Source organism: Ahaetulla prasina, chromosome 13 (genome assembly GCF_028640845.1).
Source record: "Ahaetulla prasina isolate Xishuangbanna chromosome 13, ASM2864084v1, whole genome shotgun sequence".
Lineage (NCBI taxonomy): Eukaryota > Metazoa > Chordata > Lepidosauria > Squamata > Colubridae > Ahaetulla > Ahaetulla prasina.
In genome coordinates this window covers 15,328,757-15,345,480 of record NC_080551.1, presented here as the reverse complement: position 1 = coordinate 15,345,480, position 16,724 = coordinate 15,328,757, and the positions used below count along the sequence as shown (strand labels likewise).

Here is a 16,724-nt window from a genome sequence, read left to right as displayed (position 1 = left end):
ATCATCATCATCATCTTTTAATGACCCACATAATCCCTTGCGGGATGGAGTTCAGTTGTAGCCATAATAAAAGTATATCACATTTAGTTTTATATTTTACGAGATTAATAACGCATTACCTTTCAATTTAAAGCCGGGTTTTGCTCCAAGCGTCTCCAGGACTTTGGTCCATGGACTTTTTGAAACAAACCTTCCTTTTGAGGTCATCACCACTATAGAACTAGAAGAGAGCAGAAAAGTGACGTGCATCATTTCAATGAATTAGTTCAGTGATGGCTAACCCTTTTGCTGTCACGTACCAAAAGCAAGGGGAGCACAGGGGGGGTTGCGTGCACACCTGCCCACACCCATAATTAAATGCACCCCACCCCCCTTTTATGCGCGCAACCCTCCCCCCTGTGCTCCTCCCACTTTTGGCACACAATGGCACAGCGGGCCCAGTAGGACCGTTTTTCACCCTCTCCGGGCTTGAAGCCTAGGGAAGGGTGAAAACGGCGGTCCCCACCCTTCTGGAGGCCCTCCAGAGGCTGGAAATGGCCCGTTTTCCAACGTCCAGTAGGCCTGGAAGGCCCATTTTTTTGGTCTTCTCCCCAGGCTCCAGAGGCTTTCTAGGAGCCTGGGGAGGGCAAAAATGGCCTTTCCCACCAGCCGGAGGCCCTTTGGAGGTTGGAAACGGCCCGTTTCCTGACTTCCGATGTGCCCAAAAATCCTGAAAATCAGTTGGCTGGTGCCCGGATGCATGCTGGAGCTCAGCTAGGGCAACGCTCATGTGGCCACAGATATGGCTCCGCGTGCCACCTGTGGTACACGTGCCATAGGTTCGCCATCACGGAATTAGTTATTCACCAAAATTGATTATCAGAACAGCTGCACCAAAGTCCTCATCGTAGAAAACCACAAAATTTAATAGAATCTCCCTTTTTCCAATCACCCCTAATTTGCTCGGTAAGCCTATGTAATCTGATCAATTGATATATGGTTTGGTTGTGGACGTTCTTTTGATTGTTGATTATGCTGATGAATATTTCTGGGGCTATCGCAGTTGAAGGTTGCACACTATAATGCATGACTTTACAAATATATTTCACAAGAAGAGTCCTCCACTCCTCTGCTTGCAATAAAATACCTTATGCCACCGGACTCCAAATTTTGGGCTTAGACAACTAACTACGCAGACTTCAATCTGACCTAAGCATAGTACATAAAATTATCTACCACAATGTCCTACCTGTCAATGACTACTTCAGCTTCAACCACAACAATACACGAGCAAATAATAGATACAAATTCAAGGTAAACCGCTCCAAACTCGATTGCAGAAAATATGACTTCAGCAACAGAGTGGTCAATGCCTGGAATGCACTACCTGAATCTGTAGTTTCTTCCCCGAACCCCCAAAACTTTAAGCTTAAACTGTCTACTGTTGACCTCACCCCATTCCTAAGAGGTCTGTAAGGGGCGTGCATAAGCGCACCAGCGTGCCTACCATCCTTGTTCTAATATTCCTTTTTTACTTACTCTTTTCATGTATCCAAATTATTATACTTTTACCTGTTATATATGATTGACAAATAAATAAAAAATATGTATCGTTTCTGAAACTTGGGAGAGTCCAATTAACTTACTTGTTCCGAATGTTGTTGACGTAATTGATGATCTGCGCTGGGATTCCTTGCAGAATAAAATTTTTGAAACTCATCCGGTCAACAACTTTTCCTTCGTGACCATCAATCACGACTACTTGAATACCCTCTTCAGAAAGATAGAATGGCTTGCCATCAACCTACACAAAAGGAAAAAGTGATTTTTAACATCCTTGCTCCTGGGGAGGAAAGCTATGGCAAATCTAGACAGCGTACTAAAAAGCAGAGACATCACCCTGCCAACAAAAGTGTGGATAGTCAAGGCGATGGTTTTCCCAGTTGCAATGTATGGCTTTGAAAGTTGGACCATAAGAAAGGCTAAGTGCCAAAGAATTGAGGCCTTTGAACTCTGGTGCTGGAGAAGACTCCTGTGAGTTCCTTGGACTGCAAGGCGATCAAACCGGTCAGTCCTAGAGGAGATCAACCCTGACTGCTCTTTAGAAGGCCAGATCCTGAAGATGAAACTCAAATACTTTGGCCACCTAATGAGAAGGAAGGACTCACTGGAGAAGAGCCTCATGCTGGGAAATATTGAGGGCAAAAGAAGAAGGGGATGGCAGAGAATGAGGTGGCTGGATGGAGTCACTGAAGCAGTCGGCGTGAGCTTAAATGGACTCCAAAGGATGGTAGAGGATAGGAAGGCCTGGAGGAACATTGTCCATGGGGTCGCGATGGGTCGGATACGACTTCGCAACTGACAACAGAATGGAGGTTTGGAAACAAATTGCTGCTTGTTCTGAATGTTTTCTTGGATGCTTCATTTTGGATTTATGTGGTCTGCTTACAGAATTCTGTCGTCAATTGAACTCAGGATGAACATCCCTATATAAAAATAAATTGGTAAGTTAATAAGCATTTTTTTTAAAGAAAATGGGAGGCAAAAACTTACTGAGATATAGGCAAAGTCATCCTTGAGATGGTAATATTTGGTCTTGTAGCTGTCTATCTTCAGCTCTACGAAATGATCCTTCTTGATCTATTTTTGAAAAAGAAAGAAAATGGCATTTGCATCTAATCTTCAAGGATATTTTCTAAACAAACTTTAATATCGGAATCAGATCTGGACAAATTTATGGCCCTGCTCTGGAGGCATCACACCCAAGACTCCAACAAACCTCCTTTGCTTTCCTTTCATGGTATAAAATTAGAAACTTTGACCCATGTGGAAGAAGATATAATAGACTAAAATTTTATCAGCGCCATGACATTAAAGCTAATCAAGAGAAAAAATCCTCTTGACTTAGATGACCCAGGACTGGAATTCGGTTCTATAACCGAGTGTTCACATTATGCTGAATTCCAAATTGGTTTCAGCCCGCATGGTTAGTTTCTGAGTTAATGGCTTGGGTGGGCCTAGAACATTTTATTAATTGAACAAACAGGTATTAAATTAACCATGGCTAAAGGATATTGAGTAAATACAAAGTATGACCAATAGAATCCCCTGTCAGTAAACCTCCTCTCTGCCAACACATGAAGCAAGGTTTTCTACTGAAGCCAACGTTAAGAGAGACTCAAACCCAAGCCTCCAGGCTTAACATATTCTGCAGCTTTCACTAAAGTCAAAACAAGACCTTGAAAATCCCAGAAAGATATTCCCCTAAGGAAATTAAAACAGTAAATCAATATACCATGTGTGCACTAGGCAGTTTTTTGGGCATTGGCACGTCCACTGTTGGCTTCTCGGCATATTTTGGATAAGCTAGAGCTTCACAGTCACTGGTACCAGTTTGCTTAGGGATATTGGCTTTGATCCTGATCCGTTCACAGCCTCGGTTGGAACAGAAAGCAAATGGCTCCTTCTCGTGCTGAGCTTTGAGTTTGAGAAATAACAACCTATTCAAAGAAAAAAAAGAAGAAAAGAAGAAAGCAAGAGTTGAACAGCCATGACCAAAGATATGTCATAGTCAAGACAACGGATGAAGTGGTGAAATCCAATTTTTTTTACTACCGGTTCTGTGGGCATGGCTTGATGGGCGTGGTGTGGTTTGGTGGGCGTGGCAGGGGAAGGATACTGCAAAATCCCCATTCCCACCCCACTCTGGGGCCAGCCAGAGGTGGTATTTGTTGGTTCTCCGAACTACTCAAAATTTCCGCTACCGGTTCTCCAGAACCTGTCAGAACCTGCTAGATTTCACCCCTGAATGGACATAATCCAAATAGGATGTCACCAGGGGTGAAATGCTCTGAAGTCTGCTACCAGTTTGCTTTGCTACCTGTTTGCTTTGCGCACGCATGCACGGCGCGCACCAACTGTGCACTTTGTGTGCACATGTGTGATGCTTACCAAATGTGTGCTTTGTGTGCAGGCACAATGTAGGCACAACCGTGCAGTGCTGAAAAAGGAGGATTAAGAAGCCTTTTCTGAGTCTTCAAAGGTAAGTAGAACAGCAAGGGAGAGGGACCAGCTGTGCCGTGCAATTTAGATTCACTAGAAAGCAGGATTTCCTGCTTTCTAGTGAATATAAATCGTGTGGCACAACTGATCGTCAGAAATACCAGTTTGGCCAAACCGGTATCACTTTTTTTTTTTACTACCGGTTCGGGTGAACTGGTCCAAACCGATAGCATTTCAACCTTGGATGCCACTTTTCCTGGCAGTGGCAAAGATGAAACTCCACTGGGACTTTCCAGTGGAGGTGCACCCCCTTTTTCCTTCTACCTGAAGCCCGTATCACCAGGTTCGTGCTAATGTGAGATACACCGATAAATCATTCTTTGAGGAAAATGCCTGCCTCGGAGTCGGGGGTGGGATTGAAAAATTTTAGCAAGGGGTTCTCTGCCCAGTTGCTGGGTGGGCATGGCCATGGGGGCGTGGCCTACTCAGCCTTCTGCACCATGGCCAGGGGGGCGTTTTTGCCCTCCTCAGGCTCCGGAGGCTTTCCTTGAGCCTCCGAGAGAGTGAAAACAGCCTCCCCCAAGCTCCAAAGCGCCTCTGGAGGCTGGAAACGGGCCCATTTCCAGATTTCCAGTACTTCCAGTAGGCCCATTTTTCATCCAGAGACTCCGGACGGGCCCTGCACTTACCTCGCATCCAAAGCGGGCCACGTGGAGACTCCTGGGAGGGGAGGGGCAGTGTAGGCAGGGCCACCCAGTCCTTGCAACTTCCAGTTCGGTGAACCAGATGTAAAATTAACATCCGGTTCGCTCAAACCAGCTAAATCCCACCCCTGCTCGCAGTTCTCCTTGTTGCGAATGTATTACTTGGAGCCCTGACATTCAGGCCTCTAGGATTTAAAACCAAACCCTGTTCATGTGAGTTCCCATTAGCTTTTTGATGGCCAACAAGAACTGTGGAAAAGTATGAAAAGCAGACCTCTCTCTCCCTCTCCATGTTCTCATGAACATTTCAAAACCCATGAAGGTAGATGGCAACTGGTGTTGCCCCACGGAGTGGCTAAGTGTCTAAGGCTGCTGTTGCGACAACGTCGCAAGGCCGCATATGGTATTACTTTTCTTGCTGAGGACGTCCCCATAGAAAAGGATGCCAACGGGCGGGATCTGAACAATTACGCAGAACAAGCCCTAAGGATGACTGATGTTGTCGTGCATTCAAATCCAGGCAGAAATATAGCTCTTTCTACCCCCAAAGCCCACGAAAATTTGAGAATGCTTGCTAACTCCTTACCCAGTGTCTTCATCCCAGTAGTAGTAGCCTTTGGTAGGATATCGATATTCAAGTTTGTCCATTTGAAGAGCTGGGTAAAACACGCCCGTTTTGTAGGTTTTCTTCAAAAGGCGATTGTGAATATCTGAGAGAATGGAAAATGTTGTCCCTTTAGGATAACAAAATCCAACTTGGATCCAGTCGTTCCTAAATAAAGAAAAGGAAAATAAGCATTAAAAAGCTCAACCCCAAATCTCATGACGATGACTTTTCTGGAACGCGCCACAAGCCAAGTCAAATATTTAACTTTTTTTTTTTTTAAAGTGATGCTTTCCATGCTGGCTTAAATGTTTAGATGCTGGTGCGTAATGATTTAAAGATCCATGAATGTCATATGGAACAGTTCTCCAGTGGAAGGTCATTGGCTCCGAGTAAAGGATAGGTTTGACCCATTTCGTGTATTCAATTGCGAAATCATGACTGCCTGGCCTCTCTTTTGCAAGTACTTAGAATATGTAGGTGAAAAGATGGTAAAACTCAGAATGAAAGTTTTTGAAATTATGATGCCAGAGCTGGAAGATTATAACATGTTGGGTTTCCTAGATCGGGAGTCTTCCTCAACTCCCGGGTTGCAGCTCACTACCAATCGGGGTGAAATCCAGCAGGTTCTGACAGGTTCTGGAGAACCGGTAGTGGAAGTTTTGAGTAGTTCGAAGAACCAGCAAATACCACCTCTGGCTGGCCCCAGAGTGAGGTGGGAATGGAGATTTTGCAGTATCCTTCCCTTGTCACGCCCACCAAGCCACGCCCACAGAACCAGTAGGAAAAAATTTTGGATTTCACCCCTGCTACCGGTCCACGGTCTGTTCAGAATCAGACTGTGGAAGCAGCGGGCGAGTGCATGTGCAAGAGCATCTTTAGTTTCATGCACGGTGGGTGGATGAGCGTGCATGCGCAGCTCCCTTTGTGCGAATGGCATCGCTTACACAACTGAAGTAGCATGCACACCCGTGCTGACCCATCACTCGTGCAGAACCCTCCCCTCTCTCCCGCTACTGCCAGTCTGCAAAGCTGGGAAGATGGGAGAACGCTTCCCTAGATGATGGGCATTAAAAGTTCAGAAAGTTTTTTTTAGGGCTTGCATGCTTACTTATTGAAATTGATGAGCCAGATAGCCAATTCCTCAGGAGCTGCCTTGTCCCAGTGGATGGTGTAGCCTTTCTGCAGAGTGATCACAGGCTGATATTGTTGATAATGGGTACTTTTGCTCAGGGCGCCTTCTAGATACAAGGGGTGGGTATAGAAGTCATTTTTGATGATTTTCATCTTCAGATTGGAGGATTTATATGCTTGGATGTACACCTGTCCAGGAAAAAAAAGAGAAAGTCCTTTATAGTACATTTAATTACAGTATATTTAATTAGAATGCAGTACTGCAGGCTAATTCTGCCAACTGCCAGCAGTTTGATTGTCACTGGCTCAATAGAAATAGCACTTAGACTTACCAGTATATATCACTTCACAGTGCTTTACAGCCCTCTCTAAGTGGTTTACAGAGTCAGCCTCTTGCCCCCAACAATCTGGCTCCTCATTTTACCGACCTCAGACGGATGGAAGGCTGAGTCAGCCTTGAGCTTGGTGAGAATCGAACTTCTGGAGTGAGCAGTGAGTTAGCTCTGCAGTACCGCATTCTAACCACTGTGCCACTGTGACTCAAGGTTGATTCATCCTTCCATCCTTCCGAGGTCAGTAAAATGAGGACCCAGATTGTTGGGGGAAATATGCTGACATTGTAAACCACTTAGAGAGGGCTGCAAAGCACTGTGAAGTCTACGTCTAAGCGCTATTGCTATTTATTCCCAGGGTTTTTTAAATTCCTGCCTTTCATAAGAACTTTCCATCCACCTCTATCTTTTAGGCCAATGGCATTGTTTTAAAATCTATTTAAATCTTTCACGTTGCGTGAAATTTGGCTTCCCATTCAGCTATGGGTGGATAGAAGAAACTAAGACTTGTAGAAGGCTGTAATTGAGTTTATTGGGGCTTTTTAACGTCTAGGAATGGGGCTTTATGGAAAAAGAGTCATTCCACTAATTCTGTTATATCTTTGGGTTCCTATTGGATTGCAAATAGCCTATACATTCAATTTTCAACCTGCCCTAGGTGTGACAGGGAACTGTGATCCAATAGCCCTCCAATCTGCGCACCCATCACCATCCCTGCACATACCTGTGCGTAGCGTCCACTGCAGATGGATCCTCTCCAGTCTGGAACTTCAATGCAGTCTCGATGCTTAATGAGCCAATTGTCCTCCTTGATCAGGTATGATCCAGGATATTCTGACACAGAGCCATCCACATCGTGGAAAACGGATGTTTTATCGCCATCCATGTCCAGCCCATTGAACCAAGGCCCAGGTTCTCCGAAGAAAACTCTGGAGGAAATCTACATGGAAGAAGAAAGACATAAAAAGGTAAAGGTAAAGGTTCCCCTCGCACATATGTGCTAGTCGTTCCCGACACTAGGGGGCAGTGCTCATTTCCGCTTCAAATCTGAAGAGCCAGTGCTGTCTCCATGGTCATGTGGCCAGCATGACTAAACGCCAAAGGTGCATGGAATGCTGTTACCTTCCCACCAAATTCCCACCTATTTTTCTACTTGCATTTTTTACCTGCTTTCGAACTGCTAGGTTGGCAGAAGCTGGGAGAAGTAACGGGAGCTCACCCCGTTACCTGGCGCTAGGGATTTGAACTGCCAACCTTTTGATCGACAAGCTCAGTGTCTTAGCCACTGAGCGTCCCTTGTCAAAGAAAGACATATGGCTCTGTAAATGCTTGGATCTCTTTGAGGAGGAACACAACTTGCTTCCCACATGGTAATCTCTGAATATACATGTCCATGGTTTTCTTCCCAATAATGGAATATCTGTTCATCGTTTGTTTATTTAGACAGATATTTTAATTGAAAAGTGCAATCATGTGGCTCCAGAATGCTACAACCATCATAAATATATACAAGGGCCATTATCATGCGACCACGGGGATGTTGCAATGCTTGGATAAGGACGAGTCATAAGTCACTTTTTTCAGTACCATTTTAACTTTGAATGGTCACTAAATGAATGGCTGTAAATTGAAGACAACGATAAATCCCGAAAATGGGATTATGATGGCCTCAACAACAAAACCACTGTTAAACTTTAATGTAGCCAAAACCAGCTTGTAGATCCTTATTTGAAGCTAAATCCAAACTCAGTTCAACACCAGTTGCGAATGGACAGGGAGGAAATTCTGTCATTGGGGCAGAATTTCCTCTGCAAATTCTGCTATGCCTCCAAGATTTGTTCTTGGCACAATCCTTTCAGTTCATCAATCTACCCTGAAGACAAACTCACCGGGACATCTTCGAAGAACAAATTTGTAACGTTGTTGTTGGGGCAACTTTGCCAGGCGTTGTTCAGGCGGAAAGCCAGAGCACTGGTATGTCGGCCTTCCAGTGCAGCAAATTTTCGGAAAGTGCAATTCTGAACATTGATTGGTCCATCATAGAACTGGATGCCTCTGATTGGGAAATTCCTGAAACATATTTGTGAAAGATGTGCATTAGAGTGGGTTCCACGGGATTGCTAGAAACCACCAGTGCATTGCCAAGAACCAGGGTGGTGCAACAGTTAAAGGCTCAGGATACTCAAGTACAAGTCTATACTTAGTGATAAAAGCTCACTGCTGACTCTGGATCAGTCACTATCTGTGTCCAACTCCTAGGATTATGGGTGAGGGAGGGGGAAGAGTGGAATATATACACTATCTTAAGTTCCAGGTGGAAAACCACAATATATTAACAGGCAATGAAGCATAAATTCTGCACATTACTTGACCATGTTCAAACTGAAGAAATTAGCTTGTACAGTCTTTGAGGACCTGTATACTGCAAAAAGTCAAAAAGAGGGCTGTGAAAATATTTACAGACCCCTTGCATCCTGGACATAAACCGTTTCAACTCCTACCCTCAAAACGACGCTATGGAGCACTGCACACCAGAATAACTAGACACAAGAACAGTTTCTTCCCAAACACCATCATTCTGTTAAACAAATAATTCCCTCAGCACTGTCAAACTATTCACTAAGTCTGCACTACTATTAATCTTGTCATTGTTCTCATCACCCATCTCCTCCCACTTATGACTGTATGACTGTAACTTTGTTGCTTGTATCCTTACAATTTATATTGATATTGATCATTTCCTGATTGCTTATTTGTACCCTATGACTATCATTAAGTGTTGTACTGTAGAATTCTTGATGAACGTATCTTTTCTTTTATGTACACTGAGAACTTATGCACCAAAGACAAATTCCTTGTATGTCCAATCACACTTGGCCAATTAAAAAAAAATTCTATTCTAGCTTCTACAGTCTTTCAGGTGTGTATGTAGGAAGATTTGAGTGCCTATTAACACACCTCATAGTTTTTAAAGTTGTATTCAAACTGTGAATGGGCCGTATGTGCCTCTGTATTGAATATTTTATATTTCAACTATGGGGGGAACTTTTTGTCTGTGACTGTATATATGTCCATCCATTTCTCAAATATCCATTTGCCAAACCCTTAAGAAGCACTATACCCATTCATTCAATCATTCATTCATTCATTCATTCATTTGCTGTGTGAAACATTTCTCAAAACAGAACAGACTACAAGAAAACAAAAGTTTGGAGAAAAAGAGTGGAAAGAAAAGAAGTCTAAAGGCAAATCGTTTGTCAGAGATGCTTTCAAATTAGCCAGATATTCCAGACCAGAGAAAGCATGTGTCTGAAATCTAAATCCAAGTCTAGAATGAGGGTTTTAGAGAGGATAAAGTGATCAATGACTGCTGTTTGTGAGGTCCACATATTGCCTCCAGACTTGAGAGAGAATTTGCTCTTGTGTTCTGTTGTGAACGTTTCTCCTGGAGGCATGGTAGCTAGCTACTACCAGAGCAGGAAGCTGGACTGTATCATCTCTTCAGTGGGATCCAATTTGTGATACAGGGAAGTTCTAAAGATCCAGTTACAATTACTATACCAATGGGAACCAATAATGGTAGGATAGTATCATTATTATTATTATTATTTTTGCATTCCATGTGGTCCACATTGATATCACAAGCCTCAGTCAGTGCAATGGATAATGGATAACTTATGCTACCAGACTTGAAATTTAGGGTTTAGAAAATTTAGAACTACGCCGCCTTCGGTATGACCTAAGCACAGCTCATAAAATTATCTGCTACAATGTCCTGAACCTGTCAATGACTACTTCAGCTTCAACCACAGCAATACACGAGCACACAATAGATACAAACTTAAGGTAAACTGCACCAAACTCGATTGCAGAAAATACGACTTCAGCAAGAGAGTGGTCAAGGCCTGGAATGCACTACCTGACTCTGTAGTTTCATCCCAACACCCCCTTAGCTTCAACCTTAGACTGTCTACTGTTGACCTCACCCCATTCCTAAGAGGTCTGTAAGGGGCATGCATAAGAGCACCAGCATGCCTACTGTCCCTGTCCTAATGTTCCCTTTAATTGTATTCACTTTATGTATTCAGTTCAGGCTTATATATATTATCTAATATGTACTTGACAAGAAAGAAAAAGAAAGAAAGAAAGAAAGAAAGAAAGAAAGAAAGAAAGAAAGAAAGAAAGAAAGACAGTGATTTAAAGTGCAATAGACAAAAGCTACCAACTCTTATCCGAAGGAAAGACAGTTTTCATGCTGTTCTTTCAAGTCTACTTCAACAGGCAGAACCCTTACTCATAGGTTCACCCCTTACCAAAGGGACAAATTGAGGACAAATTAAAATCCACGATGAGTTTAGAAGCAGCTCTTGTGCCAAAAAAAGTAGTTTATTTGGGTCTTTGAGAAGTTGGATGAACTTCAGTTTGGACTGGTTTATTGAAATAGGAATCTCAAATGTGTTATTATCAGTAGCTGTTCAACATAGAAGACCTGAACAAGATCAAAGAGATGTCTTTTTCCCCCCCATTTATGGTCTTTTGAGTGGCAGGTTTAGAAAAAAAGAAAGAATCCAATTAAATGCTATATTGGTTTGGAAAGCTGAACCCAGGAAGAAAATATCCAGAGAGCAACTCACTGTCCAATGGGTAAAGTCCGTCCACTGTGGTCTAATCCTCCAGGCCCCCAGATGTTGTTGTTCATAGTTTCAGTTCCTGTGTTTCCACTTTCACCCACAAAAAGGCTGTTTTTAATTTCTTGTTTTGATCCGTCGTCATGCGGGAAGGTTCCTCCACTAGGAGAGATCAAAATGGCTGGTCAGCGTGGGCCAAACTCTGCTTTTCTGTAACTGCAGAGGTGAAAAAACCCTGAATAGCAGTGGTGGGTTTCTACTGGTTCACCCCGGTTCAGATGAACCGGTAGCTGCTTCGGCGGGAGGCTCCGCCCACTTGCCCAGATGTCATCATGGACGCTCTGCGCATGCACAAAATGTTCTGTGCATGTGTAGAAGCACCGCATGTGAAGCGAGTTCTGAACCAATAGTGAAGGTAAGTGAAACCCACTACTGCTAAAACAGGAACCAAGAACGCTTACCTAAAGATGAGGCGAGGCCGGACATGACAAGGAGTGGCTAGGAGGGGAAGGCCAAGTCAGGGCTGGGCATGGCGAAGCACCCCTCAATATGAGTGATGTCGTGTTGGCCACGCCCGCCCACTCATATGCCCATCCAGCCACGCTTACCCAGCTGGTCTTTAGGGCAGAGAACCGGTTGTTAAATTTATTTGAATCCCACCACTGCCTTAAGGTGCTGTTTTCAAAAGACAACTGGACTTTGTTTTTGCTTGAAGACATTTTGCTTCTCATCCAGTAAACTCCTTCTGTTCCTCTTGGATGAGAAGTGCAAAAACAAGGAAAGTCCAGTTGCCTTTTGAAAAAGCGCCTTCAGGACAACTGTGACCTAGATGCAGAGGTGGGTTTCAGCAGGTTCTGACCAGTTCTGGAGAACTGGTAGCGAAAATTTTGAGTAGTTCGGAGAACCGGTAGTAAAAATTCTGACTGGCCCCGCCCCCATCTATTCTCTGCCTCCCAAGTCCCAGCTGATCGGGAGGAAATGGGGATTTTGCAGTAGCCTTCCCCTGCCACGCCCACCAAGCAGTGGTGGGATTCAGCCAGTTCGCACCACTTCGGGAGAACCGGTTGTTAACTTTCTGAACAGTTTGGTAAACTGATTTTTGGAAGAAATCATTAGGGCAGAGAACCGGTTGTTAAATTATTTGAATCCCACCACTGCCACCAAGCCACGCCCATCAAGTCACACCCAGAGAACCGGTAGTAAAAAAAATTTGAAACCCACCACTACCTGGATGGCTGAGAATCTTCATAGACAAGAATGCTTACCTAGCCAGAGTGAGGCCAATCCCATTGTCGGCAAACCTACAAGGAAGAGAGACACTCCTGGGTTAATCTAGAGAACTGGATTCCAATCTATGCTTAATGACATTATTCATTTAGGCTATTTAACTTCCTTGGTTCTCAGTAACATTCCCCCATTGTTGCAGTGAAAAAAAAATATCATGATTTCTTAGACTTAAAACGAGCTTCTTTGAATATTCAAGGATATGAAAGGAAAACTGATTAAACAAAGGGTTTACAAACTGAATCTATTATTCAGAACAGATTAATAGATTAAGTCCTGGTTCTCCAGGTGCTAGATTATGAAGCATCAATGATGCTAGATTATGAAGCATCAAGGGCATAAACAAGAACACTGTTTCCTTCATTGCACTTTTCAAGCAGGATTAAACATAACAGAAGCTGCAAACCCTAGAGAATTCAGTAAAGATATTATTTTAATAACACACACATTTTGCAACTCTCCTACCCACCAGATCATTTTGATGCAATCTTTCTGTTGGACCTTTCCTAACCAGTCCTTTACATTCTTGGGAAATTCTGGCTCTGATCATTTATTCTGAAAGTCACCCAATAAAGCTGAAGGACAATTCTAGAGCATGAAATACAATGAAGTTTTCTTCAAGACGAGGTTCACTCCTAGGGACTGCCTAGACAAGTCTCTACAGTTTTTTTGGCAAGATTTCAGAAGCCTTTGCCTTCTTCCTAGGGCTGAGCAAGAGTGATTGGCTCAATGTCACTCAGCTGGTTTTTCTTCCTAAACTGGAATTCACAGTTTCCCAGTTTCGAGCCCAGCACCTTAATCACTACTACGCCAAACTGGCACTTTCCAGTTTAACTTAACTGCAGGATTTCTCCATCTCCTGCTTATTTTTTAGATCAGAAAGTGGGTCTAAATTTGAATTTGGGGGGGGGGGAGGAGTAGAAAGATGGGGGAACCCCTTAAAATTATTAAATTAAATTAAAATTATTGCATTAAAAGAGCTAGCAAGTGATGTTCCTGGCTTAAAGCAAATTGCTCTCTTGTCTTCCCAAGTTGCTGCACTGAAAAATAGCATAAATTGCAATATACTTTGCTGTGGTACGGTAACAAAATATTAAAACAGCTAGATTCCCTACAGCTATAAAAATACTTAAGTTATGAAACCTGGAAACTTATTTGAACTTGGTCTGGATAAACACTGCCAAAAACTTAACAAGCTGGGGAAAAACTTTTTGGGATTTGAAAAAAAAGAAAGAAAAAAGGGCTGAGATATTCAAATTGGTTGTTAATATACAATTACAAGGGCTGTTTGGGTGAAAGGAAACCCCGAAGGCTAAAAGAAAGAGAAATAAGCCAATATATGATATTGCCTATGTCGCTGAGCTTTCACTACCTTGTGGCACATTTATATGTATTAAATCTACATTCTACTAAAAGTCTCTGACTTTTAACTGGGCGAAGAAGTGCCTCATAAGGCAACACTTTTTCAACCAAGGTGTTTCAAATGGGCTAATTTACAGAATGTGTCCCAATGTTCAGGACCCATAACTACCAAGGGAATGAAGCAGGGGTGAAATCTACTTACCTTCCTTACCAGCTTGGAAGTGCACACGCCATGCGCTTGCTTCGTTCGTGCACACATGTGCATCACATGCGCACACAGACTTTCTGTGCATGCGCAAAACCTTCTGCGCATGTGCAGAATGTAAAAAGCACATGACTTCCTGGTTAAAACCAGGAAGTAATGACACCCGGGTGGCGGGTGGCGCCGGTGGTTCAGCGATCGCTACCGGATCACTGAACCACCGGCCACGATCGCTACCGGATCGCGAGATCTGGTCAGAATTGGGAGCATTTCACCCCTGGAATGAAGTTTGAGAAGGTTGTGACTGCTTTCATGCTACCGGCTTCTACTGCACTGCTGGGCTGCTGCTGTGGTCATGTGATCTTCATTTTCAAAGTTCCATGACAGTTTCTCAGCCAGTCCCGTAATCCCTTGCTCCCTCCCCTCCCCACCCGCAGCAGCCTAACTTGCTTGCTGAGAATGGAAGGAGATTTTCGATGCTCCCTGCCAGATTTCCAGCTAGGAAACTCATTGGGGAAGCCAGCAGGAAGTCAGAAGTCACTCCTACTTGCATAGGGGTTTTTTTTTGGCTGCCTTTGGTCATTCTGTTTTTCTATTTAGGTAAAGAAGTATCTCTGGAACAATGACTCAACAAGGCACTGGTTGTCCAGTAGCAACTAAAATTAACCACGCAGCATCATTCGTATTATGGTTTGAAGCTCGAGTAAGTAAAAGTCCTTATTCTAAGGAAGTTACTAATCTAAAGGTTAACAGAAAGGGGAATCTGCCTTTTGTGACTTGAAAGCAGAGGCAGGAAAAAGAGGAGAAGGAAAGTTTATGACTATTTTAATACTAAATTTTGTATTATATATTTAAAGTAGTTTTAATAGGATTGACATCTATAAATGTACATGGAGCTATCAAGACAGCCAGCTTGGAACTGTGATTAGGTGCTGAGCTAGAAACCAGGAGATTGTGAGTTCTAGTCCTTTCTTAGGCATGAAAGCCAGCTGGGTGACTTTGGGCCAGTCCCTTTCTCTATCTCAGGCCATCCCATTCACAAACTTGTGTTTGTGGGGAAAAAACGACACAGGAGAATTGGCGCAGTGGTTAGAATGAAATACTGCAGGCTACTTCTGCTGACTGCCGGCTGCCTGAAATTTGGCAGTTCAATTCTCCCCAGGCTCAAGGTTGATTTAGCCTTTTATCCTTCCGAGGTGGGTAAAATGAGGACCCAGATTGTTGGGAGCAATAGGTTGACTCTGTAAACTGCTTAGAGACGGCTGTAAAGAACTGTAAAGCTGTATATAAATCTAAGTGTTATTGCCCTCCCTCCCTCCCTCCCTCCCTTCTTTCCTTCCTTCCATGGTTAGAATGCAGTATTGCAGGCTGACTCTGCCTACAGTCAGGAGTTCGATGCTGACTAGCTGAAGATTGACTCAGCCTTCCATCCTTTCCGAGATGTGTAAATTGAGGACCCAAATTGTTGGGGGCAATAGGCTGTAAAGCTGTATATGTCTAAATGCTATTGCTACTGCTACATTATTCTGTGTCCTGTGTATGAAAAAAAGGTGGAAAGAAAGTCAATCTAAGAAGGAATAAAAGTTTAAGAGCTGCAGGGAGAGGGAATACAACTCAGAGGACACCCTGTATAAAAGCCTTGGTCTTTGCAAATTAACAAACAAACAAGCACCAGCTACAGGTGAGATGAGAAGAAACACTACACAAACCACGGAAAGTTACTGCCAGATGCAACTGCCAAGACTGAGTAGGATGGACAAACAGTAAAGCCTATTTTAAGGCAACTTGTTAGGTCTCTGTGGCAGCGACAGCAAATTCCCAGAATCTTTTTTCGTTATAAGAATGATACTGTAAGATACATGTCAACCTGTAGCTGTACCACCCAGAGGTATTTTTAGAGTGAAATCTCTTTGGAAGGAAGGGAGGGAGGAGCGACTAGTGATAAAATAAGAGTGCACTCTTTGAAGAAAAATAATAATACTACAGGTAGTCCTTGGGTTACAACCATAATTGAGCCCAAAAATTTATGTTGCTAATGAAACATTTGTTAACTGAGATTTGACCTAGATGATGATGATGATGATGATGATGATGATGATGATGATGATTTGCATTTATACCCCGCCCTTCTCCGAAGACTCAGGGCGGCTTACACTATGTCAAGCAATAGTCTTCATCCATTTGTATATTGTATACAAAGTCAACTTATTGCCCCCCAACAATCTGGGTCCTCATTTTACCTACCTTATAAAGGATGGAAGGCTGAGTCAACCTTGGGCCTGGTGGGACTTGAACCTGCAGTAAGTGCAAGCAGCTGCTGTTAATAACAGACTGTCTTACCAGTCTGAGCCACCAGAGGCCCTGCAATCCCAATCTATTATCCTGGGGATCCTGCAGTCCCAATCTATTATCCTGGGACGTGTATATTCACCTTCATTAGTGAGTTTTGTCCCATTTTATGATTTTTTCATGCCACAGTTGTTAAGTGAATCA

The 16,724-nt window shown here is 43.3% G+C and overlaps 1 protein-coding gene across 2 annotated transcripts in view; it reads right to left on the bottom strand.

Annotated features, from left to right (window-relative positions):
* Positions 1-16,724, bottom strand: part of CEMIP (cell migration inducing hyaluronidase 1) — a 179,317-nt gene that overhangs the window by 6,099 nt on the left and 156,494 nt on the right. For both annotated transcript variants that reach the window (XM_058155770.1, XM_058155769.1), the window contains 10 exons: positions 12,649-12,684; positions 11,390-11,545; positions 8,645-8,825; positions 7,480-7,695; positions 6,401-6,612; positions 5,272-5,457; positions 3,275-3,479; positions 2,533-2,619; positions 1,626-1,783; positions 120-220 (listed from right to left, as the gene is read on the bottom strand). In XM_058155770.1, coding sequence (XP_058011753.1) covers positions 120-220; positions 1,626-1,783; positions 2,533-2,619; positions 3,275-3,479; positions 5,272-5,457; positions 6,401-6,612; positions 7,480-7,695; positions 8,645-8,825; positions 11,390-11,545; positions 12,649-12,684 — 1,538 coding nt within the window. The remainder of the gene's footprint in view (positions 1-119; positions 221-1,625; positions 1,784-2,532; positions 2,620-3,274; positions 3,480-5,271; positions 5,458-6,400; positions 6,613-7,479; positions 7,696-8,644; positions 8,826-11,389; positions 11,546-12,648; positions 12,685-16,724) is intronic.